This window comes from Lactuca virosa, chromosome 3 (assembly GCF_052849685.1).
Source record: "Lactuca virosa cultivar CGN04683 chromosome 3, Lactuca_virosa_CGN04683_v6, whole genome shotgun sequence".
In the NCBI taxonomy this organism is placed as follows: Eukaryota; Viridiplantae; Streptophyta; class Magnoliopsida; order Asterales; family Asteraceae; genus Lactuca; species Lactuca virosa.
The window spans coordinates 6,361,464-6,389,195 of record NC_136428.1 but is presented as its reverse complement, the minus strand read 5'-3'; the positions used below and the strand labels follow the sequence as shown (position 1 = coordinate 6,389,195).

General features: G+C 34.6%; 2 protein-coding genes across 2 annotated transcripts; both read left to right on the top strand.

Moving 5' to 3' along the window:
* Positions 1-12,840: 12,840 nt before the first annotated feature.
* Positions 12,841-13,479, top strand: LOC145163270 (uncharacterized). Its single transcript, XM_079082107.1, has 2 exons — positions 12,841-13,331; positions 13,440-13,479. The coding sequence occupies exons 1-2, from the start codon at positions 12,841-12,843 to the stop codon at positions 13,477-13,479; spliced, it is 531 nt and encodes a 176-aa protein (XP_078938233.1).
* Positions 13,480-13,854: 375 nt separating this feature from the next.
* On the top strand, positions 13,855-18,886 carry LOC145162189 (legumain-like). The gene is made up of 9 exons (XM_079081410.1): positions 13,855-14,312; positions 16,130-16,294; positions 16,693-16,849; positions 17,280-17,365; positions 17,454-17,653; positions 17,773-17,821; positions 17,923-18,132; positions 18,207-18,407; positions 18,506-18,886. The coding sequence occupies exons 1-9, from the start codon at positions 14,085-14,087 to the stop codon at positions 18,683-18,685; spliced, it is 1,476 nt and encodes a 491-aa protein (XP_078937536.1). The 5' UTR covers positions 13,855-14,084; the 3' UTR covers positions 18,686-18,886.
* The last annotated feature ends 8,846 nt before the right edge of the window (positions 18,887-27,732 follow it).

The window sequence follows — 27,732 nt, the reverse complement described above, 5'->3', positions numbered from 1 at the left end:
GGGGAACAAAAGTCTAGCTACCAAATCTATCAATATAGAAAAACGTTTTGTGGCCAAATTATGAAAAAGAAAATTATTCTGTTTAGAAGTCGTTGATTTTTATTATATATAATAATTTTGGGTGAGGTGTGATATGTATATGTTTTTGTGTCATGAACAAAAAATTGTTATATGTCAAACTGAATTTGGAGACAATTTTACCTAGAAAAAACATCATAAATGGTCCTTGTGGTTTCCTAAAATCTGAAGTTTAGTCCCCATGGTTTAAAAACATCATAGATGGTCTCTGTGCTTTCAAAACTTTTGACAATTGGTCCTTATTGCTGACTCCGTTAAGTTTTGTCCGTTAACTAAAGAGCATTTTCATCATTTCGCTACCATAAGGACCATTTATGATGTTTTTTATTATTTTTTTGAAAAAAAAAAAAGAGAAAATGAAATTTAATATGCAAGGGGTCCCACCCCCCTCTCTCTCCATCAGCCCATCATCATTCCTTCTTCCTCCACTCATTCCATTGTCTAAATGGAAAAGAATACCATCGAAGCAGACAACAATTTCTCCAGTTACATATTCACAACTTAATCGGATCATTACTATGTTTTCCCAAAATCAGAATCAATATAGGGGGCGGAAGAATTACGACAAGGGTGGAGAGAAACCTGAAACGGACCCAATTAAGAATCAGTGATGAAAGCTCCAAAAATAGAGAGACCATTTGAAAGTTCTAACCAGATGGAGAGTATGCTTGTTCCAATTACAACTTTCATGTGATAAACTTCCATCAAATAGAATATCATGTTTGACAACTATCCATAGATCGCCAATCTCTTGAATGCTTCATTCAATGCCCTCAAAACCAAAATTAAAACCCTAATTACTACAACTGAGATGCATTTTTATACGAGCTAATGAAAACTGATTGAGTTTTCTATGAATTCGTGTACATGGTACATATAAGGATGGAAGAATTTGGGGATTTTGAAGTACCTTTGATGAATGACATGATATGATCCAAGTGCCTTTTAGTGGGTCTCGATTCTCGATTTATCCATGAACTTAAATAGAAAAAACAAGTGAGGAACAAGAATCCCTCATCTCTATACTCCTTATGCTTGAATCAATCAACCACTCATTCTGAATCAATCATCAAGCTTGCAGCAACCTCACGAAAAAAACAAAGCACCCTCACCCCCTTAATTCTGATTCACATAACCTGTAGATTTCGATTTCGATTTCAAAAGAACTGTAACATTTGATTTTAAAAAACACTTCCTTGAAGGTGGGTTTCGTTTCCTTGAATGCTTGGGTTGGATTTCGATTTCATAAGTAATGAAAGAGATGAAATCGATGGTACTTCATGAGTAGAATACAAAGTAGGTGTGGTGGAATATACAGATGACTGGACGCCCTTTAAACCCCTCCCGTTTGATAAAGTTGAAGATTCTGATGACGATGAAGAAGATGTTGAAGGGATATCAGAAACTTGGATGGAAGAAGAAAACGACGAACCGGAGGAGGGGGAAATCAGACCGGAGAAGGATGAAACTAGACCGGAGGCGACCCAAGTAGAGATGCAGGACAAATCTCCGGCGACATCTGGGCCAGTACCGGCGATTGTGGGTAACGAGGCGGTGGCGAACGAAAAGCCGTTTAGCGTGGCAAAGAAGGGGATTAATGAATCGCAGCTTCCCGATGCGGTAGTGACGAATGAAATTCCCAACATCCCTTTTCTAGACAAACGTAATATAGAAACTACCCAAAGTATATCGGTGGACCCCAATCCATCAAATAATACCTCTTTTATTGGGCCAGTGGAAAAATTAGTCCCTTTAGGTTGTTTTGGGCCGTTCCCTACTACGAACGTGGCCTTTTCCTTCACTTCTCAACAAGCCCATGCCATTGATCGGACTACTGAGGAGGGTTCTATTAGTGGTGGTCATAAACAGAAAAAAAGAAAGAGAGATAAATCGGTGCTCCTGTCACACATATCTGATCAGAACTCTATACCAAACAGTAATTTTACTCTCCTCACTCTTAAATTGAATCAACCGGTGCTGGGAAATCAATCCAAGACAATGAACGAAATGTTAAACCATTCGACCTGTGTGGTAAATCATGCGTCGGCAAGTGATGTTGGTATTGTGTCAGAATTAGAGGAAACAGCTGCGGTTGGGGCCGCGATCGGATTTCTGGTCAACGAGAGGGACTCAACCCTAGCAGAAGTTGTAGGAAAATCAGGTGAGCAAATGTTTGATCAATGAATTGCATATCACTAAATGTTCGTGGCATTGGGGTGGAGGCGAAAGTCAATTGGGTGAGGAAACTAAAAAACCTACACAAGGCCGATTTTGTGGGTTTGCAGGAAACTCAATTAACAGACCATGAAAGAATTGATGTTCAAGGGTGCTGGGGTTCTCAAGATTTCGAGCATGAAGGTGTAAATTCTAACGGACGTTCCGGTGGCTTAGTATCGATGTGGAACACACTATGCTTTCAGAAAAAAGAAATTATAAAATCAAGTCATTATATCATTGTTATAGGTAAATGGATTGGAATCGATGGGGACACCGTCTTCGCAAACATTTATGGCCCACACAATCTTGTTGATCAAAAGAACCTATGGAAAGAGCTACTATCAATCAGGTGTATAAAACCGGGCAATTGGGTCGTATTTGGCGACTTTAATGCAGTAAGAAGACAGGAAGAGAGATTTAATTCACACTTTTGTCCGACCAGCGCATTCTCTTTTAATGAGTTCATTCAAGAGGCGGAACTACATGATTTCAGAATGGGTGGCGAAGCATACACATACATGTCCAGAGTTGGTGCAAAACTTAGTAAACTAGACAGGTTTCTGGCATGTTCAAATTTCCTATCTGCCTTTCCCTCCCTTGCTGTGACAGCACACCCCCGTGAAATCTCAGACCATTGTCCCATCACCCTAAAATCCCTCAATGCAGACTATGGCCCTCCCCCATTTAAACTATTTAATTCATGGCTTCTCAAAGATGGATTCGACTCCACTGTTAGGGAAGCGTGGGAGAAGTTCTTTGGGTTCGGTTACCCAGACGCATATCTTGCCAATAAGCTCAAATTCTTGAAAGATGAGATCAAGCAGTGGAAGAAAAGGTCTGTCTTAGAAGAACATCAAGATGTAATTAAAGTCAAATGGGAAATTACGCAGATTGAGAAAGCGGCTGAAGATAGATCCTTAACAGATCATGAACTACAATCACGAAGTCAGGGCCTTCAAAAGCTATTAGAACTTGAGAAACTTGCTGTGTTAGATTTAAAACAGAAATCTCGGGTGAAATGGAATGTAGAAGGGGACGAGAACACAAAATTTTTTCATGGATTTATCAATAGCAGGAATGGGAAGAATAGAATTAACGGCTTAATGGTGAATGGTAAATGGACCAGTACGGTAGATGAAGTAAAAGGGGAAGCTCTCCGTTTCTTTAAAAGCAAGTTCACTAAGACTAAGACTTTGAGGCCTAAACTCATCAGTCCACTATTCAAGTCTTTATCCATGATGGAGGCAATTAAACTTGAATCTCCATTTACGCTTGAAGAAGTAAAAACAGCGGTCTGGGCATGCGGTAGTGACAAGGCCCCTGGGCCTGACGGACTAACATTTAAATTTATCAAGACCTACTGGGATTTATTTAAAGTAGACGTGATGAATTTTGTTATTCACTTCGACAAATTTGGGACTTTAGCAAGGGGATGCAATTCATAATTCATCACTCTCGCTCCAAAGATTAAAGATCCCATCTCGCTCACTGATTATCGCCCAATCGGTCTCATTGGATGTATGTATAAAATAATCTCCAAGATCTTAGCGTTGCGTCTCAAAAAGGTCATTGGTGGGCTCATAGGTGATGTGCAATCCGCATACGTGGAAGGTAGAACTATTCTTGATGGACCCTTGGTGATAAATGAGTTGTTGTCATGGGCTAAGAAAGTGCAAAAAAAGGTGTTGATGTTCAAAGTAGACTTCGATAAGGCATTCGATTCTTTAAACTGGCAGTACCTTGACTCCATTCTCGCCCAAATGGGTTTCGGCAGCAAGTGGCGATCATGGATCCACGGGTGTCTTACTTCCGCGCGTACCTCGGTAATTATAAACGGATCTCCCACAGAAGAATTCGAAGTTTCTAAAGGGGTCAGACAAGGCGATCCATTGCCCCCATTTCTTTTCATCATAGCAATGGAAGGTCTCAATGTTGCATTGGAGGCAGCTAGAGACAAAGGAATCTTCAAAGGTATTCAAATCCCGAACAACGGTCCCATTTTATCACATCTTTTCTATGCGTACGATGCCTTATTTGTCGGTGAATGGTCTAGAACCAATCTTAAAAATTTATCACGGATCCTCAAATGCTTCAACGCCTCCTCGGGTCTCAAAGTCAATTTCCACAAATCTAGGATATTCGGGATCCGGGCTTCAGATCGTGAGTCCGCAAATTGGGCTAGCATCCTTGGTTGTGAAGCGGTCACATTCCCATTCAATTATCTTGGTGTGCCGGTGGGTGCAAATATGAACTTAATAAAAAATTGGAAACCGATTCTAGATAAATTTCAGTCAAAACTTTCAGCCTGGAAAGCAAAGGCGTTGTCTTTCGGTGGGAGGTTGACCCTAATTACCTTAGTTTTGGGGAATCTCCCAACCTATTTCTTCTCTTTGTTTAAGGCACCGATGGCAGTCACTGAGGCTTTGGAGAGGATTCGCCGAAGGTTTTTATGGGGTGGTGATGAAAATAATAGGAAGATCCATTGGGTGTCGTGGGATAAAATTGTGGCCCCTAAATCTGAGGGTGGTCTAGGCGTGGGATCAATTCGTACTCTAAATACAAGCTTATTAGTCAAGTGGTGGTGGAGACTGAAAGTGGAAAAAAATTCGATCTGGAGTTGCACTATAAAAGGGATTCATAATATCCATAACAAACCACATGACTATCTATCACGCAAGAACGTTCCTGGTGTTTGGAAGAATATTGTTGCAGCAAGGACTGATCTCAAAAAACATGGGTTAGAGATTGAAGACATGTTTAAAGTGCACATAAAATCAGGTGAAAACTCTTTGTTCTGGTTCGATAGATGGCTAGGTACGGTGCCCATAAAAGTCAAGTACCCATCACTGTTCGATCTTGAATCAAGGAAGAACTGTTTAGTGGCAGATAGATTTTTTGAGGGTACTTTTGAAGGACACTGGTGTTGGATTAATGTCTAAGTCCATAACTATAATTGGTAAGACTTGACCCGACCCGACATGGTCTATTTGGGTTGCATGACATCATGCATTTGGATAGACTATAATGAGAGAAATAACACTTAAGGTTGGTTAATATATTATAAGTTCTAATATATTAATAAGGTTATTTAATTAGTATTGATCAAGAATTAATTTGGAATTAATTAAGTGATCAAAAGGAGACTAATTAAATATATGGGTTGATTGTGTAAATCATTCATTCTTATATATGTGGGCTTGTGATCCAAGATTCCTTATGTTGGACTAAGTCCATGGGGTGACCCATGGATACTCCATGGAGGTTAAAATCCATGGAGCATAAGGAATGGGTAAAGTTATGAGTTACATGGTGTAACCCTAATAGCCACCATATAAAAGAATCCCATGGCTCAAGAAATCGTGCACTAATGTGTGAGTGTGAGGGCTAGACGATTTCAAGGAGTGTTCAAGTTTCTCTCGAGTTATTCCAAGTGTATTTGGTGTTGTGTGAACCATTTGAGGTGTCACACTTGGGGCACTAGGCACTCAAGCTTCATGAAGACATTCTACATCAAAGAGGTATGTATTCTATCTTGTTATATTTATTATTTTGTATGCTAGATTAGGATAATACCTTGGATGTTCATAATTGTATGTATAATAGAGAAAACATAGATCCAAGGTATTTAGGGTTGCATGTACACTTAGGAGTGTTAGAATGCTCATAACCCAACAGTGGTATCAGAGTCTAGGCTTGTTTTCTTGTTATACTTGCAAAAGTAGCTGAAAAATCGAGTTGGATGCATATATTCGATTGTTTTGGCTGGAATTGGACTAGGAACATTACCCTAAGATGTTTTTGGACTTATAAACTTGTTTTTGATGTGGTAATGTTCATGCTAATCCAATTTCTAAGATAATTGTCATAATTTCAAGATTTGTATTAGTTTGTATGTTCATGCTAATTTCTTGAAGATTGATGATTTGAATTATCTTGTTCTTATGAGGTTCTTAGATTAATAGAAAAGTTGTGTGAAATAGTTGTTTTCAATCCATTTTAATCTAAGAGTTGATTCCAAAGTGTGTTTTTGTAACTTGTCCTCAAGTTATATGAAAAGTCACATTTAAGAATCATAAAACTCATAAAAGTTGGCAAAGGTTACAAAATGAAGAGTCTAGTTCTAATTAAATGGTTTTATGACTCCATAACTTGTCCTCAAGTTATGGAGGTTCAAGAGTCTCTTCATTAAATTAAAAAAAAAAGTGTAACCTTAATTAGTTCCATAAGTTACAATAAAAAAAAGTTATTTTTTTTATTAATTAGTTTAAAATCTTCCATAACTTGTCCTCAAGTTTTGGAACTTGAAGAGTTTTTTTTAATTAAAACTACTTTAAACTCATAAGTTATGGAATTAATTAGTTTTGAATAGTTTCAAAACTTGCCCTCAAGTTTTGGAATTTGAAAAGTTTTCACTTATGAATACTTTAATTCCAAGTTAGCCCTTAGAATTTTAAAAGTTAAAATTCAACCCTTATACTTTATAATATTATAAGTTAATAATATTTATATATATGTATAAGAGTAAAGTCAGTCTTACCGTTAGTAGGCCTCATTCACGAAGCCGGTCTATAAGGGGGGTATAAGGTTACTGCCTATAAAATGGCAGTTTAATGGGTGTCCACTCTCACCCACCGCTTCCTTGACTGGTGGAGGGTCGTTAGCCGAACGGGTAGGACAAGGACTATAATTCTCCTTTCATTAAAAGTATTAATGATAAATACTAAGTAACTAAACTCTTATTAATACCCAATCTTAGTTACTTAGGAAAATGTGAATTTGGTGCTAACCCATGAAATTACACTTTGCACTTTGCTTAAGTCGTTAGTGGAGCGTGTGTGGTTAACCGGCACACTAACCTGGACTTAACAAGGTAGGCAAAGGGTAACTTAATATTTATCATAGTATCGGTGGAGCGTGTGTGGTTAACCGGCACACTGGTTAAGGGGTAAATATTAAGGGTACCAAGTATATTTGCATGGTTATTCACACCTTGTTTTGTGATCCTCGGCATCCCAGTCACAAAACCTGAAGGGCACACTCGAGATTGAAACATGCCTTTGAACAGTTCAATGGATCTCAAAGATCTAGGACTTTCAAATCCAATTAAAACCTAATAAATTATTTCGTTTTTCATGGTGGAAATTGGTGAATCGTCATTCACCTACCTTCAAATATTTTATAGCTTGGATTACGGCATCCCTCTTCTAAGTTATAAAATAGTTTGTTGGGTCCTAGCCTTAATATTTCATATTGGGTGTCATATTAAGGACTTTAAATCAACTATCTTGAATATCTCCCAAAAAGATGTCTGGTCTTGACATTTATGATCTTCCCAAATCTCTTGAAACAAGCTTTCCTAAATGAAGATGATGTCCCATGGATATCATACTTCTTTCACCTCCTCCAATTATTCTCCCTAACCCACAAGTTCCTAAAAAGTTTAAGGTCACTCAAGCCCTATTGGCAAGGCAAGGTCTAGGTGTGATCACATCTTGGAGATGTAGTCACATATTGACAAGTCGGGAGAGTTGGGTGTCAAAGTCTTGAGAAAGTTGGTGGCTCAACTACTTTCTAAGTCACATAGTGAGTTCTTTTGGGAATCCTATGAAACAGACTAAGACAAGACCCTTAATGATCTTATCTATTTGCTAAGATCAACTTCCTAAAACGCTATGGACATTGACAATGATGACATTGGATATCCAGTAAAGCTCTCTCTTCCCAATGGAAAGGGATCGGCCATAGTCAACTCGGTTGACCCAATGGTAAAGAGAGAGGCGAAGACTGAGATAGTCCCATTATCAAGGGTCCATAGGTAACTATTGCCAAAGGAAGGGGTATTGGTTACGAAGCTGCCAAATTTACCTAAGGATGTTAAAGTCAATAAGTTTGGCTCTACTTCAGGTAAAGTCCATTGTCTAACTCTATTAAGTACATGTTGATTCTGATCGCGAAGATGGATTTCAATCGCATGGTTCGGTGATCAGAATTTTGGGCTATTACTTAAGAGTTATGATATTTATATTGCTTAGGAATAGATAACAACAAGGTTTTCATATGGATTGTAAGGATAAGTTTTTCCGCAAAGTTTTAAAATAAAAGAAAAAGGTTTTGATTTTATTTATTTTAAGTATCCTTACAATGGCATTTGTGAAAAGTTGTTGCTTATAAGATTCCATTGATAGCAATATTGGAAAAATGGATTTGATTCTTTCGGTTGTGGTAGTGTCTAATATTACCAAATAATGAAAGATTCTCATCACCCAAGGTTCAATTGGACTGAAACTTGGAATCATGCAAGTTGTATAGTATGATGAATGAGAACTTTCAGCTTGGAAAATTAAGACTAACTCCTTATGTGAATAAGGAAAGGACTAAGGGATCGAGTACACATTCTTGTGCACTGATCAAGTCCACAAAAGATCAAGAAGACTATTCGTCATGATTTACTTAAAGTTCAGTAAATATGGTTATACTTATAAGTTTAAGTATAAGTATGTAGCATTGGAGAAGTTTCAATGTGAGACAGAACGAATAAGAAGAATCAAAGTATGGCAGAAAGATAAAAGTTTCTCAAATCTGAAAAGATGGGAGAGTACTTTAGTATCATGTTTATGATCATCTTAATGATTAAGATACCATATCACAATTGGTCCTCTAAAGTCATCTTAGTGCATTCTTATGACTAAGAAGAGGAGTCATGAATTGTTGAAATGGTTAAATCAAAAAGATGAGTCATACTTCGTTCCAAAACAATTCTTAGAGTCATACTCCAAGATTGTAACTTGAGTGACATATCTTAAAGAGGGTTTGTTAACACTAGTCAAATGTAAGAGTAAAAGGTTATCTACTCTTGTACATTTGAAATTGGTAAGTTGTGATGTTTTGGATAAAACAGAGACCAACTTAGGCCAATTGTGTAAAGTGTTAGTCTTGATAAAGAATCCGCACTATCTTTTGAATATTTGACAAGGGAGTGTTATATGTCAAGAGGACAGTGGGAGTCTTAAAGCTCTTGAAAGTTTCAAGACTTAATCAAGAATAAAACCTAAAGTCCTTCACTAGCACACGACTTGAGGTTTATAACCTATCGTGTTGAAATTTTTGTGCCTATTCAAGTTGGCTTTGCATAGGAGTTCTGAGAGTTCTCAATTGGTTGCACAACTACTTGGAAGCAATGGCAGGCACCTGAGCTGCCAAATGGCAAGAATTTAAGATTGCACAAGTTAATCAATATGAGTTTGGATTTGTCACTAACCTTGTCTTGTGATTATGGTTTTGACAAATTCACATGGATAAGAATACATACACTATTAAATCTAAGTGTCATAAGGTTTCTCTCTGATTCATGAAAATGATGGTGAGGAAACACTTTCACTAAGTAGATTTTAGCTAGATAGCAATTGTGATATTTGCATTCTCAAAGTCGTTAGTGGAGCGTGTGTGGTTTACCGGCACACTAACATGGACTTGTGAGAAGTGGCAAAGGTCTAAACAATTGAGACTATGATTACAGCATCCCTTTTCATAGTTCTAAAATTGTTTAGACACACATGTGAGCTATCTAAGAGAGGTGTATGATTTTGATAAAGTTTTATCAAAACAATCTAGTATCAGAAATCTGAACTTTGGTAAGAAAGTCAGCTGATTTCTGAGTACATGTCAAAGCTAGTGGGAGCATAAGTGTTATGCTAATAATCATCATGTTAGTGGGAACATGATAATTATGACAAAGGTTGCAAGTTAGCAATGTTAATTATAGAAAACAAAAGTTTCAATTTGTGAGGTTGCAGGGGTTGAAAAAGTTGTTTTGCTATAATTAAGGGAGAGGAAATTATACTTCATTTCAATTCTAAAAGCTTAGATTGAGATTTTAATCGTATTTAATCAAGGATATATATATGAATTTCATGTTGGAATGGCTCAACATAAGTAAATTCTATATATGGGTCCATTATTTGCGTTCTAAAATTCGATTATGATTACGGCATCCCTTTTCATAATCTGGATTTTGAGAACTTGGCAAATTGAAATGGAAATATTATAGCAAAAGACTGGTTTAGTCTTTATGTGAGACATCATGAATCGTGTCCCATATGCTTCAGATATAGGATCGATTACATATGCTATATTCATCCTTTCTAAAATTTTCCAAATGCCTGGGGCATTATGAAGGGAAAAGGTCTAGAATTGGATATGACTAAAATGATTAAGCAATTGTCGAGGACAATCTAAGGTTTACCAAAGATTGGTTGCTCAAGGACAGTTGGAAGTATAATGTTAATTCTGGAAGGACCATATTGACATAATCTGTAAGGAGGCAACTCTTGTTCAGAAGTGATAGTCAAAATGGAATATGGAAATGTTTCAAAGTTAGAAATTATTCAATCTGTGTAAGATTAGGAAACTTAATGAAAGAAGGATGTTTCCAAGGAGCTGATCTCCTTTGGAATGCTTTGTAATGATTGTTGTCAAGTCTTTCTGACTTCGTGCATAATCATTAAGAGGATCAATGCATATAAGTTTAGAATCTAACAGATTTCAGTAAATGGCATGAATTTGGAATTCTTGCATCTGCAGTAAGGATTTGGGACTGTGAAAAGAGGATCATTGGAGTGATGTTCAATTGATCTATTTTACAAAGTAAAGATCATAGACAAACATAGTATGCATACTTGGTGTATGGCATGACTAGTGTTTAGAAAACATAGTGTACATGCTTGGAGCATGGGACATCTATTGTTTTAAATTCAAGTATAAAGTTGATAAAACCGAAACAATGAATAATGAGTAATCAGTATGGTGATAAATAAAAGTGTTTATTTATATTCATAGGGTTTGATACCATATTTGATTAATTTATTCTTGTGTTTCACTTTGCATGTTTTGACTTCCAGAATAACTAAGTCGCTCTTCCTGAATGATTAAGTTATTCAAACCATCCACAGTCGGTCATATGTTGGAAGTAGATATGAATCAAGACTGTCATGGGTTGGTTTGTAGAGGTCCAAGTTGGTGGACAAAGTGGTGCTACAACACTCATGAGTGCTCATAAGTTCTGAGTATTGGATTCAACCCGCGCTCATTTGAATCACTTCATGGATTTTATCACGAGTGATCATGAGACGATAATATCTTATATTCTTCAAACCTAGAGATATGAGTTGTTACTATGAGTTGGTTATACATTGATTTCACGAAAACGCATTGGTAACTCGATGTTATAAAACGTGCCTTTGTGTATGATTCAACAAGTAGTAGAACAAGCCATATCAGTCGAAGTTTATCCATTCCTTTTACCTTCGGGATAAAAGCGATATATGTGGGCCCCTCGATGATTTAAAGATGATACATGTGAGTGCTTGGCCAAGCCAGGACTGATTTGATTTGTTCAATCAGTCAGTCATCATGAATCGGAAATCGGGAAACAACAAATGGACAGAGAGAATGATTGATAATCCATGTCTCAGTCCATATGATATCTAGAATGGAGGAATATATGATCCCTTATCTAATGGACAAGTCATTGACAAAGGTCAGAGTTCATCGACAAGGTCAGAGTTCGACAGAAGCTTTTGAGAGCTACGATTGTTGATCAGTTCCTGAAGTCATACGCAATAATAGTTTTAGACTTATCCAAGTGGGAGACTGTTGGATTAATGTCTAAGTCCATAACTATAATTGGTAAGACTTGACCCGACCCGGCATGGTCCATTTGGGTTGCATGACATCATGCATTTGGATAGACTATAATGAGAGAAATAACACTTAAGGTTGGTTAATATATTATAAGTTCTAATATATTAATAAGGTTATTTAATTAGTATTGATCAAGAATTAATTTGGAATTAATTAAGTGATCAAAAGGAGACTAATTAAATATATGGGTTGATTGTGTAAATCATTCATTCATATATATGTGGGCTTGTGATCCAAGATTCCTTATGTTGGACTAAGTCCATTGGGTGACCCATGGATACTCCATGGAGGTTAAAATCCATGGAGCATAAGGAATGGGTAAAGTTATGAGTTACATGGTGTAACCCTAATAGCCACCATATAAAAGAATCCCATGGCTCAAGAAATCGTGCACTAATGTGTGAGTGTGAGGGCTAGACGATTTCAAGGAGTGTTCAAGTTTCTCTCGAGTTATTCCAAGTGTATTTGGTGTTGTGTGAACCATTTGAGGTGTCACACTTGGGGCACTAGGCACTCAAGCTTCATGAAGGCATTCTACATCAAAGAGGCATGCATTCTATCTTGTTATATTTATTATTTTGTATGCTAGATTAGGATAATACCTTGGATTTTCATAATTGTATGTATAATAGAGAAAACATAGATCCAAGGTATTTAGGGTTGCATGTACACTTAGGAGTGTTAGAATGCTCATAACCCAACAACTGGTCCATTCGAGTAGAAGACACAGTTGAATCCAACAACCTGATCAATTTACATAGGGATCTTGATCTAGTTAGGTTGGTACCAGGTGAGGATGAATGGCGATGTATCCTAGATAATAGTGGGACATTCTCGGTGAGTAACATGCGGAAAAAGATTGCATCAAAATTGTCCCCATCCCCCTCTTGCGCCTCAACCAGCTTTGTCTTCGAATGGAATAAGGTATCTCCTAATAAAGTCAATTGTTTTATTTGGCAGACATTACAAAAGAAGATCCCTTCAGCGGTGGCGTTACGATCTCGTGGTATTGACCTCACGACGATTACATGCGGTGCATGCATCAATGAATCTGAGTGTGCAGATCATATACTACTTCTATGCCCATTTGCTCGTTCTGTTACTGATAAAATCCTTTCTTGGTGTGGTGTGCAACATAACTCATTCACATCTGTGGGTGAACTGTTGGAATATGCAAACGGATGGGGTCGAAATTTGAAGATGAGAAAGAGATTCGTCACCATATGTCATGGACTTATCTGGAACTTATGGAAACTCAGGAATGATCGTGTGTTTAAAGGAGTATTCGTAAAGCCCGCAACTGGTGTTGAAGCCGTAAAATCAATGGTGTATTTTTGGTTAAAATGCAGGGGTAAACAAGTAATGTGCACTTGGGAAGAATGGTCAACAGATCCGTTTTGGGATGTCTTTAATTGTCATTTGTTGTTCTTTTGTATTTGTTTTAGTTTGAACAATGTTCTTTCTATTGGTTTGTTCCTTCGCTAGTTTCTTGCTAGTCGTGGGTTCTTTTTATAAAAGTTATCGTTTCCAAAAAAAAAAAACATGATATGCTTATTGTAAATGGGATAAGTATTTAGTATCCCATATCTACATAACGTACACCATTACACCAAGGAGACCATAATGTCATAAATTACATGATACTCGTCCAGAGATAATATTGTTAAATGTATCTTATCTTACAAAATCAATAATATTTTACCAAAGTAATAAATACATATTCCGTATGAAAGTTGGGGTGAGAACTGAGAAGTGAGAGCGTATATATTAAAATTTCCGTACTAGCTGACAATATAAATTCTTATATTATATCTCTAAAAAGTAAAAAGTACTATAATTGTCCTGTATCACGAATTTACCAATCCGCCAATCCTTCACCCTCGTTTCTATACACCCTCCATCACGGGTCTATCAATTCGTAATTCCACCTGGCATTTGCTTATACTTTAGGGCCCCACACTTTTTACAGGTGTAAGCTTCTTGATTTGCATGCCGTATGCCTCTTCGTATTTATACATTCAGAATAAACCCCCAAATCTTTCCAACTACATTACATAATACAGTCACTCTGTTTTCTGTTTTCTACTTCCATGGCTGTGTCTCGTGTTATAACATGTTTGCTTCTTGTACTGGTGGCGGTGGTGGTGGTGGTTCTACCTGCCGGAAGTTTTGGTTACCGGCGGGGGTGGGACCCGTTGATCCGGTCACCGGTGGATCTGGAAGAAGACTTGGAGTCGGATGGACAGACGACGGGAAACGGGACTAGGTGGGCGGTGCTCGTCGCCGGTTCAAACGGTTATGGAAATTACCGGCATCAGGTGACAACCAATTTTTCAAAAATTTATTTTGTGAATTAATTAAATTTTTATTTAATATTTGAGCTCATAATGTTTCTAAATATAATTTTATTTGAGTCCGAGAATATTTCGGCTGGTTTAATTTCGTGTGTGTTTTTTTGGGTTTGGATAAAGTCCAACCCAACACGACCCAAGTCTTAATTAAAGATTCTAAATTATTAAATTCGTGATTTGTTTATTTAAAGGGTGAAACAGTTAGTTTTGGTATATATACATGATACAACAAAGTTGATTGTCGATGTTACCTTTTCTTTTAACCTAATTTCAGGAATTGTTTGTGCAAAGTGCATCTTCTTTTCGATAATGGTATCCTTATGTTTATCTTATCTATTACTTTTTTTTTAGATAACAAGAACTTGAGAAACAATAATTTGATTCTTATTATTTATCAAAGATCACATTTATTTTCAAAACTGGCATCCAAATTTTATGACCTACAAAAGTAGTTAATCTGATGTCACGAAATCATTTTTTAAACAATTTCCTATCCATTTTATTTGCTAAGAACAAATTCTATAGATAGATACCTTGCTCACTTGAAAGTTAGCTAGATGTGTGTTAAAGTAATCGGTGCAATCGAGTATAAGTTACAATAGTCCGTTTTGACGTTTTTGGTAATAGTCATAGTTATGTTGACAGTTGATTTTTAGTCAATCAATGTTAATGTAATAAAACTTGGATAAGCAAGTAAAATGTTGCTATAAAGAATTGATTATTGAGATAAGTCCTCTTCGATAATTCCTTCGAGAAATTAAATATCCTCCTACTTTTGTTCCTACAAATCTTCATACCCAATAAAACGATGACATGTGTAAACTTTTGTTCCTACAAATCTTCATACCCAATAAAACGATGACATGTGTTATTTTAGTTACACATGTCATCATTTTATTGGGCATGAAGATTTGTAGGAACAAAAGTAGGAGGATATTTAGGTGGTGTTTGTTTTGGAAGTGGTAAAATGTCTTTAGTCTTTTTCCGTATTTGCGGTAGAAGACGTGAACAAAAAGTATTTTTCTATGCCTTCATACAAGAAGTGATAAAGAAGTTTTTTTTGAGTTCTTTTGTCTTCCAGAAAACAAACGGTCTTTTTGGTAAACATCTACCCGCCCGTAGATATAAGTGCCCAAAAAGTCTTTTTGCCAAAAAAAACAAACGATCCCTTAATTTCTCAATTCCTTCAAACCTCCAAATATGGAGTTTGGAGGATACAAATTCTCTCCGACCTTCCCGGAGATTTTTTGGGAATTTATTCTACCAAATAAAATTGATATCGCTTATTTTTAGATTTACAATAGGAGTAAAATTTGTAAAATGAATCGGTTGGCTTCACAACCCAAGTCTTGTTATCTCTTCTTTGTAATATGTCGTTTGTTCAAGCGTTTTGTTAGATTTTAATAATATGTAAGTCGTTAAAAAAACAATTTATTCCCTCAATTGATCAATTTGTCATCCCAAATTCTTTTGTACACTGAATTTTATTGTATATCCTTATTATATTTTACCTATTTCATTTAATTTATAGAATATTTATTAATCTTATATACAGAACCTTTTTATACAAAAAATTATGATTATATAACTACCGTTGAGACTTTAAAATGGGCCTGTGAAAAATTATTTCAAATATATTTTGAAATGGTGGGATAATGAACATGGTTGGAGAGGTCATTGGCTCTCTATTAAACTGAATTACCATTTTCTGGTGAAGTTGAAGATCTGAATTTTTACTTTCTGTTTGGTTTGTGTTACTGAAGATCTTAATTTTTGTACCACAGGCTGATGTTTGTCATGCTTATCAAATACTTAAAAAAGGAGGTTTGAAAGATGAAAATATTGTTGTGTTTATGTACGACGATATCGCAACAAGTGAGATGAACCCGAGGCCTGGAGTCATAATCAATCACCCACAAGGAGACGATGTCTATTCCGGTGTTCCAAAGGTACATGCATCCCTCCCTATCTTTTAAAAGATTAAGAGTGCGTTTGGTTGTATACAATTTTCTAGTTTTACATGAAAATTTTCGAATGAAAATGAAAATTTTGAAAAGGTTGATTCAATTTTCAAAATTTTTCCAAGAAAATGAAAATTTCTGATTTCCAAGTTGTATGTAAATTAGGAAAATGATTTTTACAGTTTTCCAAATTTTTAAGATGAAAAATGAAAACTCCACCGGTTCCCAACCAAACGCATTTTCTTAAATTTTCATTGAAAACTGAAAGTGAAAACTAACTCTATTTTCTGAAAACATTTTCTTGGAAAAATTAAAACAATTTTCCACAACTAAACGCATCCTAAGTGATCACAATTCGTCAATTAAAATGGTATAAGTTATTGTAGGACTATACTGGGGAGCATGTTACAGTAGACAATTTGTTTGCCGTGCTTCTTGGTGACAAAAAATCGGTGAAAGGTGGAAGTGGAAAGGTTGTTGATAGCAAGCCAGAAGACCGGATCTTTCTTTACTACTCTGATCACGGAGGTCCTGGTGTGCTTGGTAAGTGTTTGATAATTAATTTCATTTACATATACAACTTAGCCCACTCATTAGTTATTGGGCTCCCGATTCAACGGGTGTTGTTAGAAAACGCCAAATTAGAGAAAAACAATTATATATTTTGGGCAATGTTGTGGTTTAGCCACTTTTACTTTATTTTTTCCGATCAAATCACAACATTTTTCCAATTTAACTATTTTGACCGTCAAAATGGTTAACTTGAAAAAACCCCTATGAAACTAGATATAACAAAATTACTATTAAAACATATATAACAAGTCAAAATGGTTGATTTAGGAAAATGTGAGAAACTTATATTGTTTGATTGGAAAAAGTATAGTACTAATGGTTCAACCACAAAACTGAATGCTTTGTAGTAATTTGCTAGATAAAAGATCATGAGACTAATATGTTGTACTTTTGAGTGTAGGGATGCCAAACATGCCTTATCTTGTAGCCAAAGACTTGATCGAAGTCTTAAAAAAGAAGCATGACATGGGTACATACAAAGAAATGGTAATCTAGACCGAGCATTTGGATTCGGATTCAATCTAAACCGTAGATGTGTATGATTATATCTCTCAAGAAGAATTAATTAGTGTAGGTTATATACTTGGAAGCATGCGAAAGTGGAAGCATCTTTGAAGGAATGTTACCCGAAGATCTCAACATATATGCTACAACCGCATCGAGCTCTGAAGAGAGCAGCTATGGAACATACTGTCCGGGGATGGAACCCTCTCCCCCACCCGAGTATATTACCTGCTTAGGAGATCTATACAGTGTAGCTTGGATGGAAGATAGGTATTTATTTATATTTCATGCCACCATTTACTTCTACTCAAATTTCTATGAATTTAATTAGATTGTTTTTAGGCCTACAAATTCTATGAAATGAGTTTTTTGTGGTTTGTTTTCACCAGTGAGACACACAACCTGAAGAAAGAATCAATTGAGCAACAATTCAACAAGGTTCGGAGACTTAATTAACTAGTATTGACTAGGATCCAAGTTTAGTATATGTTCATTTTGGTTTAATGTGTTGAAGTTAATTGGTATATTTTTGTGAACAGGTGAAGGAGAGGACATCTAATTACGATACTTTCAATTCAGGTTCACATGTGATGGAATACGGTAGTAAAGACATCAAACCAGAGAAGGTCTCTTTATATCTAGGGTTTGATCCAGAAACCCTAAACCTCCCGGATAACCTGATTTCATTTGATAAGAAGATGGATGGTGTAAATCAAAGAGATGCCGATCTCATATTCATGTGGCAGAGGGTAAGATGTCTTATGTGAGAAACAAAGCCTAAATTCGAAATGTTTTGACAATTTTATTTTGCTTGTATGCTCAGTACAAGAAGTCATCAGAAATGGAAAGAGCGGGACTTCTGAAGAAGATAACAGAGACCATGTCACATAGGGCGCATCTAGATAACAGTATTGAGATGATTGGGATGCTTCTTTTTGGACCACAGAATGGTCGTTCAATCCTCCATTCATCTAGAGGTCGTGGGTTTCCTTTGGTGGATGATTGGGAGTGTCTTAAATCTACGGTATCTATTATGGTTAAAACTGTGTACTTTTTTCAAATATTGTTTTAATTATATGATCGGTTTTGCTAATATATATGATTATGGGTTCTCCATTAAAGGCTCGGTTATTTGAGAAGCATTGTGGGTCGCTGACTCAATATGGCATGAAGCACATGCGGGCATTTGCAAACATTTGCAATAAAGTGGTTGAGAAGGAAACGTTCGAGGAAGCGTGCATGGCTACATGTGGTGGGAAGAATCTTGGGTCATATGCAAACAGCAAGACTTACAGTGTTTGATCATGTGTTGTTACTTATTCCGGTGTTTTGTTCACTTAGCAATATTTTGGTGTTTTTTCTTATTCTGTTGTGTTTTTACTCGAAAATAAACATGAAAGTAAATATTCTCAAAGGTTGTGTCTCAAAGTTGTTATATACATACTAGTTGTGAGAGCAAATACACGAGTTATGAAACAATAACATGTAATTATAGGAAGCGATATCTAGACCATTTTTATGGACTATATGGAATTATAGGATTTTTATGGACTATATGGAATTATAGGAATGACGTGATCTTCAACACCAATACTAAGGTCTAAGGGAGGAGGGAGTTGTTCCCTCCCAACCCACCGAACCCACTGCCACATCAATTCTCTTTTTTTTCTTCATCTTTTCCGAACCCACAACATACGGAAATCTTATCTTTTTGAACCCACTCAACCCACTCAATTAAAAAAAAATACAAAACAACTAAGGTACAAGTTTTAAAACACATGGTACAAGAGAAAATAAGAAAGAGAAAATAGAGAGATGATGAAGTGGTTATTGAAACCAATCAACCCATTCGTTGAAGCCGGAGTGGTACCGCCGATAACTCTATTGCTAATTAAGATTTTACCTTTGATTGTTTTGTATTTTTTTTAATTGAGTGGGTTGAGTGAGTTCAAAAAGATATGGTTTCCTTGTGTTGTGGGTTCGGAAAGATGATGAAAAATAAAAGAGAAAAAGTGATGTGGCAGTGGGTTCAATGGTTGGGAGGGAATGACTCCCTTCTCCCTAAAAGTCCGTTAGCTTTAGTCTATGATGTCAAGGCTTTGGCCTTTTTATGGATTAGGAGTAGAGTGAAATGAGGTAGGAATTTGATTTGGAACTTTTGGGTTGAAAACTCATTGTATTGTACCATGTAATTCCAACTTTTAGTTGTTTTAATTGTAAGCACTCGAAGAAAAAAAACTGGTAATATTTTAGGCACTAATTTATCATCCAAATCAGCAAAGGAGAATCAAACATCTAAGAGCCCCATTCACTGCATTTGTATTACTTTGATCATTAATTAACTTCATTAAGAATTGAAGTAACTGAGGCCATTGATCTGGCCAATCATGAGAAGCCACTGATGTTACTGCCATACTAATAGCTGGCATGTTTTCTATGACGGACGTCTAGCAAGAGTAACAAAAGACTACATATAATTGCCTCATAATGTAAACATCATACGATTAGGAATATTGGGTGCAATAAAAGGAATAGTGAAAATTATAACTTGAAAAAATAGTGACATTTTCCTCATTTGAAATAACAGGATGTTCAAAATCAAGACCAAAGCATTTTGTATTGATTACTACAATCATCTATGTAACACCTAACAGAATTTGGAAGTTAAAGTTAACCTATTAAAATGCTAGCTTATAATAATTGAGAACCAAAATTAAAGAAAAAAGATGAGAACCCTGCTCTAAAAAATGGGTTTTTAACTATCGTTATTTTTTCAATTCACAAAGTTAGTTAAATATTACTTAAATATCGAAATTATTAACATAATAAGTATTGTCATGGTAGAGGAGTATTGTTTAATAAGTATTGTCATGGTAGAGGACTATTGTTTATTTTTCTACTACAAACTAAACATATTCAGATTTGGATCCTTCAAATGTGTTGTTTGGGGAGTAAGTATCAACTCATATAAAAGTAAATATTCTCAAAGGCTGTGTTTCAAAGTTGTTATATATGAAAGTAAATATTCTCAAAGGTTGTGTCCCAAAATTGTTTTATATATATATATATATATATATATATATATATATATATATATATATATATATATATATATATATATATATATATATATATATATATATATACTAGGTTATCATCCGTCTTACGTTGACAATAATAAAATTTAAATGATAAAAAACCAATTTATTTAACGATAAATTGCAAACAGATATTTAACTACACATTGCAAACAGATATTTATATATAATATGTATATTGGTAAGCTTATAATTTTTATATATAAATAACATTTTAAAGGCATAAAATTTTTAAATAATGTTCAGTTTGGTGTCAAAACGATGACTATTACAAATTTTAGGCTATACAAACCGTATATATAAGCTATTTACGTAGAATATAAGAAAAGATAAAAAATCGAATAATAATATTCAAATTGAAAATAATTGATTCATAAATAAATGATTGAAATTCGGTTTTGAAGAATAAAACTCAAGGACAATGATTTATTTATGATATATTGTCTAATTAGTATCTTCCTTAGGATATGAAATTACATTGCCTTAAGAATTTCCAATTTGATATACTAAAATGTAAGAGATTTGAATTTAAATGAGTTTAGCAAGTCTGATATTGCTTACTATTATGGGATTTAATATTTGAAATACAAACAAATAGACTTGAGAAAAGATGTCATGTGTACAACATGTAGTTAAATAAAGTAACAAGTGGCAAGTGTAGGTTTGTTTATTAGAAGAGTTATATATATATATATATATATATATATATATATATATATATATATATATATATATATATATATATATATATATATATATATATATATATATATATATATATAGGGAAAATGACACAAATGCCCTACGAACTTTCTAGGGTTTACCCGTTGAGTCCCTAAAGTTTTTGTCAGACTTTATGGGTCCCTAAACTAGGATATGACCTGCTCTTTTAGTCCCTGTCAACCTGTAATAGCCGGTTCAGTGACCTTTTAGACCAAAAACACTCACATTGTGCCCCTATAAAGCCAAAAAAATATGTTCGGGGATCAATTCGTATAAAAAAAACTCTCATTTTCTTCTAAAGCCGATTCACACTCAATTCGTACCCTTCTGAACCAACTGTTCATCAACATTTTATTCCCAACCAGTAGATGCTGGTTCCCAAGGCTTCTCCTCTCTTCAATTCGTACCCTTCTAAATGGATGGTCACAACCAGTAGATGCTGGTTCCCAAGCCTTCTCCTCTCTTCAAGCTCCTCAATCTTCAAGTTTCCTTCTCAAAATCACAAGTTTTACTCTCTAAGGCTCACACACACTTAAGTGACGTCACTTTTGGGTGCAAAATGGGGTCAAACTCGGATCTGGACTTATTCAGCCATTACAGCCACCATAACCCACCTTAATCACCATCGAATCAATATCACAGCAGCCCAATCCAAACACCCTTATTCCTTCCCTTTGTCTCGAGAAATAAGCCACCATTGGAGCACCTATAACCCACAAAAACCACCAGTCAGCCACAATAACCAATCACCTACAAATCGAAGAAAAAAAGAGATTAACTCTCGTTTTCTCTATGATCTCATCAAACCCACACATCCTAATTTTCAGGGGTTTGTACCCTAATTTTCAGGGGTTTGTACCCTATTTAAAGAACTTATGGCTCATTTGTAGCCTCCTTCATCGTCATTACAGTCCAGAAAGAAACCCTAGCCGTATTTTGGAGCTTCCTTGAGTGTGTGTGAGCCTTAGAGAGTAAAACTTGTGATTTTGAGAAGGAAACTTGAAGGTTGAGGAGCTTGAAGAGAGGAGAAGGCTTGGGAACCAGCATCTACTGGTTGTGACCATCCATTTAGAGGTAAAAAGTTACGACCTTGATCTCTATTTGCTTAGATCTCATTTCATGGAAGGTTATGGTCACTTTTGGGTGCAAAATGGGGTCAAACTCGGATCTGGACTTATTACAAGGATATGGCTCCAGATCTTGACATTTGTGTCATTTTCCCTATATATATATATATATATATATATATATATATATATATATATATATATATATATATATATATATATATGGCTAGGTTCAAATGTGTAATGGACATTTGGGCTTAAAGGTTAAGACCTCTTCTGGATGTATTAAGAACTAAGAGTGTACGCGAGTCATACCTCTGTGTACACAGCGCGTATTGGGTCACCAACCCGTGGGTTGGTCAAGACTCGGAATACGCTAGGCGTACTGACTGAGTACGTAGGGCGTACTCAGTCAGTATTGACTACTTTGACCGTTGACTTTTTTGGCTTTGACCTTTGACCAGAGGCTTGACCAGAGTTGACTTAAGGGTAATTTGGGTATTTGATCGGTGGCTTATGATTAGGTTTCTATTGAAGGTGACCAGTAGAGCCGGCATCGTTTATGATTTATTCAGTTGTGTTCAGTCTGTGCGGAGAGTTTCCCCACTGTGTTTAGCAGGTCGAAGGCACCAATGTCGACCCATGGTTTATTATGATTAGGATGCTAGTTGTCTGTGTGATTTTGCATGTATGTTTTCTTATATGTTTACTGGTCGGGGCCCGCTGTCGGGCGAGGCCTGATGATTATATTATGTGCTATTTATCTTTGTGATTTTTTCATGTGTTTATGTGTTTGTATATATATCGGGCGGGGCCTGATTCCAGACGGGGTCTCATGACTGACAGGTCTGTTCCGAGCGGGGCCCGATGACGGGCGGGGCCCATTATATGTTTGATATGTATGGTATGAGGTATTTTGGGGAAATCACTAAGCTTTGTTCTTACGGTTTATGTTTAAAATGTTTTCAGGTACATCTAGTTCCCGAGGGAAGGGCCTGATATGATCGCACAACATCTCCGAAGATTTCTGCAATTTCTATTATGAACTACGAATGTTTTGGAAAATACAATGTTATACTCTGATTTGAGGGTTTTTGAATGTTATGCACTCGTGGTTGTTTTATAATAAAAATGAAAATTTTATTAAAGTATTTTTGGGACGTTACAGAATGCATAATAATGATGATAGTTGTGTGAGATTGAACGTATTCACATTACCAAACAACCTATTCTCTTAGGTCACGTTTGATAGTTGTCGACTGAGAAATGTTTGTCTGAGTAAGAAATCATGTTGTTTGATTGTACATCTGACTGAACATGCTGACTGATGCAAAATAACTATTTTACCCTGATGCGCTATTCGTTTTTATGCAATATAATAATAATAATAATAATAATAATGATAATAATAATAATAATAATACAAATAGTAATAATAATAATAATGATAATAATAATAATAATAATAATAATAAAAATAAAGATAATAAAAATAATAATAATAATAATAATAATAATAATAATAATAATAATAATAACAACAACAACAATAATAATAAAGATAATAAAAATAATAAAGATGATGATGATGATGATGATGATGATTATAATAATAATAATAATAATAATAATAATAACAACAACAACCAGCGTTACACATTATATAAAAATATTTGAGCAAATATAACAAAAAAAACCATCTAGCGTAGTGGAAAAGATGGGACTTTGTGAATGTAAGGTCATGGGTTCGATTCCCATTGCCCTCTTTTGATTTGCTGTGCACCGAAGTTTTAAGGGTAGAAGTGGACAGTCTTTATTCATTTCTCAGTTAGCCATCCGTCCATCTCTTTCTCAGTCAGACCTTGCTGACCGAGTCATACACCCAAATTTTGTTAATCAAACACTTTCAGCTGACCGAGTTAGCCAAAAATGTATGACTTGACTCGGTCAGATGCATATCAAACAGAGCCTTAGTCATTCTCATAGAATCGTGCTATCCACATAACAGATGTCCATCCACGTTATAATGTAGTCGTGTATATATATATATATATATATATATATATATATAGAGAGAGAGAGAGAGAGAGAAAAAAAAAAGTAACTTCAAATAAAAATACTAAATAGTATGAAAACGTAAAAACACTATGTTTATGTTATTGTTCTATAATAAATGTTGTATATGTATATAGTCTTTATATACAACTCTTTCACTTTGGTTTGAATTTTTCATAACCCTCGCCTTTTATTACATATTATTAGTATTTAGTCTTTTGGCAGAAATGGTCCCTCATCATTATTATTATTATTGTTAGACAAAATTACACGATTGGTCCCTATGGTTTACCAGATTTAACATTCTCTTTTTGGTTTTAAATTAATGTTTTATTTATTAGAAAATACTCACCCAATACCATAAACTCACCCACCATCTGCCATCACCACCACCACCACCACCGCCAAAATTACATAAACGGTCAATATGGTTTACCCATGGTGACAAATTCAGTCCCTACTACCTGAAAAGACCAAATTACCCTCACATTAACGGACAAAAAGCAACCAACATGCTACTTTACTTTACAAAGCAATACCTTCCGACCCCGGCAACGCCGGAGAATCTTTTCTAGTTGTCATTAGAATGTTATTATTCCATTATAAGTTTTATGTATGTGCATTATTGTAGTAATTTCTAATATTAGTTTTAACATGTGATTATTCATCTATTCATTGTTGAATAATGACACAAAGTCGTAGATACAAAATTCATTGCATAATAATAACATAAAAATAGTGGTTTTACATTTTTTCACTATTTATTGTTTTTATTTGAACCATCCCCTATATATATATATATATATATATATATATATATATATATATATATATATATATATATATATAGCCTATAATTATTGTGTGAATGTGTGACTAAATATCGTCCAATCATTTGATAAGGATATTATAATAATTTGATTATTTAAATTAATTATCATAAAAATTTATCCCTACAATTTTGGAAACGTTATCAATTTAAAATAAACAATTTTAAGGATTAATCACAATCATCGGCTATACCTCTCTTTTTCTCTCTAACCCTACAATACGATCGTCTAGCCTCGATAATGTCTCGATTGAGTACCTTTTCAACATGTCCGTATGATTATTTCTTAATCCAATTCGATTTAATGTTGCCCTGGTTTTGTGACGACGACCTATGGGATTTGGATTCCCATTCCATCACCAGCCATCATTCGCTATCTTCATATTTGGGATTTTATTTTGATCAATCAAGTATAAAGAACTAAATAAATTGATTCAAACGTCTCGAAATTGTGATTGTTAGGGTACTGCTGGGTACCCCTTGATGATCGATGTCATGGAAATTTAAATTAAGGTAATATGTTTTTTTCCCTTTTCTAATTTTCAATTTCTAGTCGACGTGTTTTACAAATATGTATTAATTGGTTTTAACGGGGGATTGATTATAATGGAATTATGAGTTTTTTTTTTGTTTTGTTTAGAGTCGTTGCTTTGCGGAAGATGTGTGTTTTTAGTAAAAAAAAATAGATTGTGCAAGCAATAATGTATCCTCTTTGAGTTCAAGTTCCTATTGTCAGAGAGATATGGGGTTTTATTTCACAGTGCATCTTTGCTTTCTTTTCATTGTCTATTAAGATACTTATATGTCCATAGATAATATTATTGTTATTATTTTATTAATACAATATGGTGACGGGACAAATAGTAAGTCATTTAATTACATCACATGTTTTGTCATACATAATTGAGTGCAATTAGATACTAGTTTTTGTTGTTAAGTGCCTAAATGTTATTGTTGGTTAGTGACCATAATTTTTTTTAGTATAATTAATGTATTTATAATAGCCAGGAGGCTTAAATGAGCTTCATTCTTCTACTGACATCTAAATTTTTAAATCTATTTTGAAGTTGAACTAGAGGACATGTAAGTTGATAATCAAATAGGAGAGTTGAACTCAATATTTAAAAAAAAAACGAATACTACAATATTATTTAAGAGTGTATATTCTTTTAGAATGTTTCTTAATTTTTTTATCAGTCGTGGTTAAACTATTCAAAAAAAAGGAAGAAACAAAAGTTGTGACTTTGTTCTACCTCTTTGTTGTTGGAATATTCTTTCAGAATGTATTGTGATGATATTATCAAGCTATTCAAATTGTTTTTGATTTGAAAAGACAAAACATGCATTTGAAGTTTGGGAATTTTGATTTTTTTTTTAAGTTTACTCTTTTTAATTCATTTTACTTGTTTTGCAGGTCATTAAAAGGGTATAAAAGCTTGTTATTCTCATAGAATGGCGTGTGAAGGGGAGCTTGATGATCAAGGGTTTAAATGCAGTAGAGATAAATAGTTTGTGAAGAGAAACATGATGATCAAGGCTTGAATGGGATATATGATTGGTTTTTCAAGCAATGACGCTATAAAATCTTCACACCCTGCTCCTCTTACAGAACAAGGAAGAGCTTTCACACCCTTTTGTTCCTTATCCACTTTTTGGGAAGCAGTAGAGATGTATAGCACCTTCATTATTGTATTCAACTTCTAATACTGTATATACATCGGGCCATAAAGTTTATGCAATTGTACTTTTCTCATGAGAATGATAGATTTACAGTTGTAAGCTATCTTCATTCTTATGAGAATGTCATATTTTTATATTTGAATTTTAGGTTTTTCTTTTACTTCCCGTCATATTCTCTAAGAATGTTATTTATTATATCAAGAATGTTGAATTATTCTTAAAAAATGTTCGTTATGCACTTGGAATTAATGTCTTGTTCTTCGAGAATTTTAAACTCTTCTTTAAGAATGCTAAGCTATTCTTCAAGAATGACAATTAAGTCCATCTAATTAATGACTTATTCTACATGAATATCTTATGAGAATGTCATTCTTATCATCAAACATGAAGCTTTAACTAAAAAAAGAGACTGTTAACCATTTTCATGATATATAAGTAACATTATTTTTTTAAACAAATTGATTCTTAACGTTGTATCAGCCATAAGAATTCTTAAAAGATTGTAGTTCTTAAGTAGAAGAATGTCATAAAATAAGTCACAACAGTTACTTCTCAACTATCCCTGTGATCAAGAAAAAAAAATCAAATTCTATAGGTGTTGAGAAAAGAAAACTTAGTTCTTAAAGAATGAAATATGTTTCATTTTCTTTTTACTCCTATATAAAAAAACGATTGTAGTACGAAAACTAAAATTGAAATAAAATTTAAATTTAAATTTAAATTGATATCCCATGAAAATCTCATATTCCATATATATTTTTAACAACTTTTATGATTTTCTCTTTACAATTAATTAAATGCAATTATATATTAAATGCTACCTCATATTAATAACATATACCCTAATATCTCAACCCTTAATGTTTTTTAATCTAATGCACTAGAATTGGTCATACA

Excerpts from the sequence above, each read along its gene's own strand:
- LOC145163270 (XM_079082107.1), top strand. The coding sequence starts at position 12,841 with ATGCGGAAAAAGATTGCATCAAAATTGTCCCCATCCCCCTCTTGCGCC. Across the intron at positions 13,332-13,439 it reads AAATCAATGGTGTATTTTTG|TTTGAACAATGTTCTTTCTA; the intron begins GTTAAAATGCAG and ends TATTTGTTTTAG.
- LOC145162189 (XM_079081410.1), top strand. The coding sequence starts at position 14,085 with ATGGCTGTGTCTCGTGTTATAACATGTTTGCTTCTTGTACTGGTGGCG. Across the intron at positions 16,850-17,279 it reads CGGAGGTCCTGGTGTGCTTG|GGATGCCAAACATGCCTTAT; the intron begins GTAAGTGTTTGA and ends TTTTGAGTGTAG. Across the intron at positions 17,822-17,922 it reads TTGAGCAACAATTCAACAAG|GTGAAGGAGAGGACATCTAA; the intron begins GTTCGGAGACTT and ends TTTTGTGAACAG.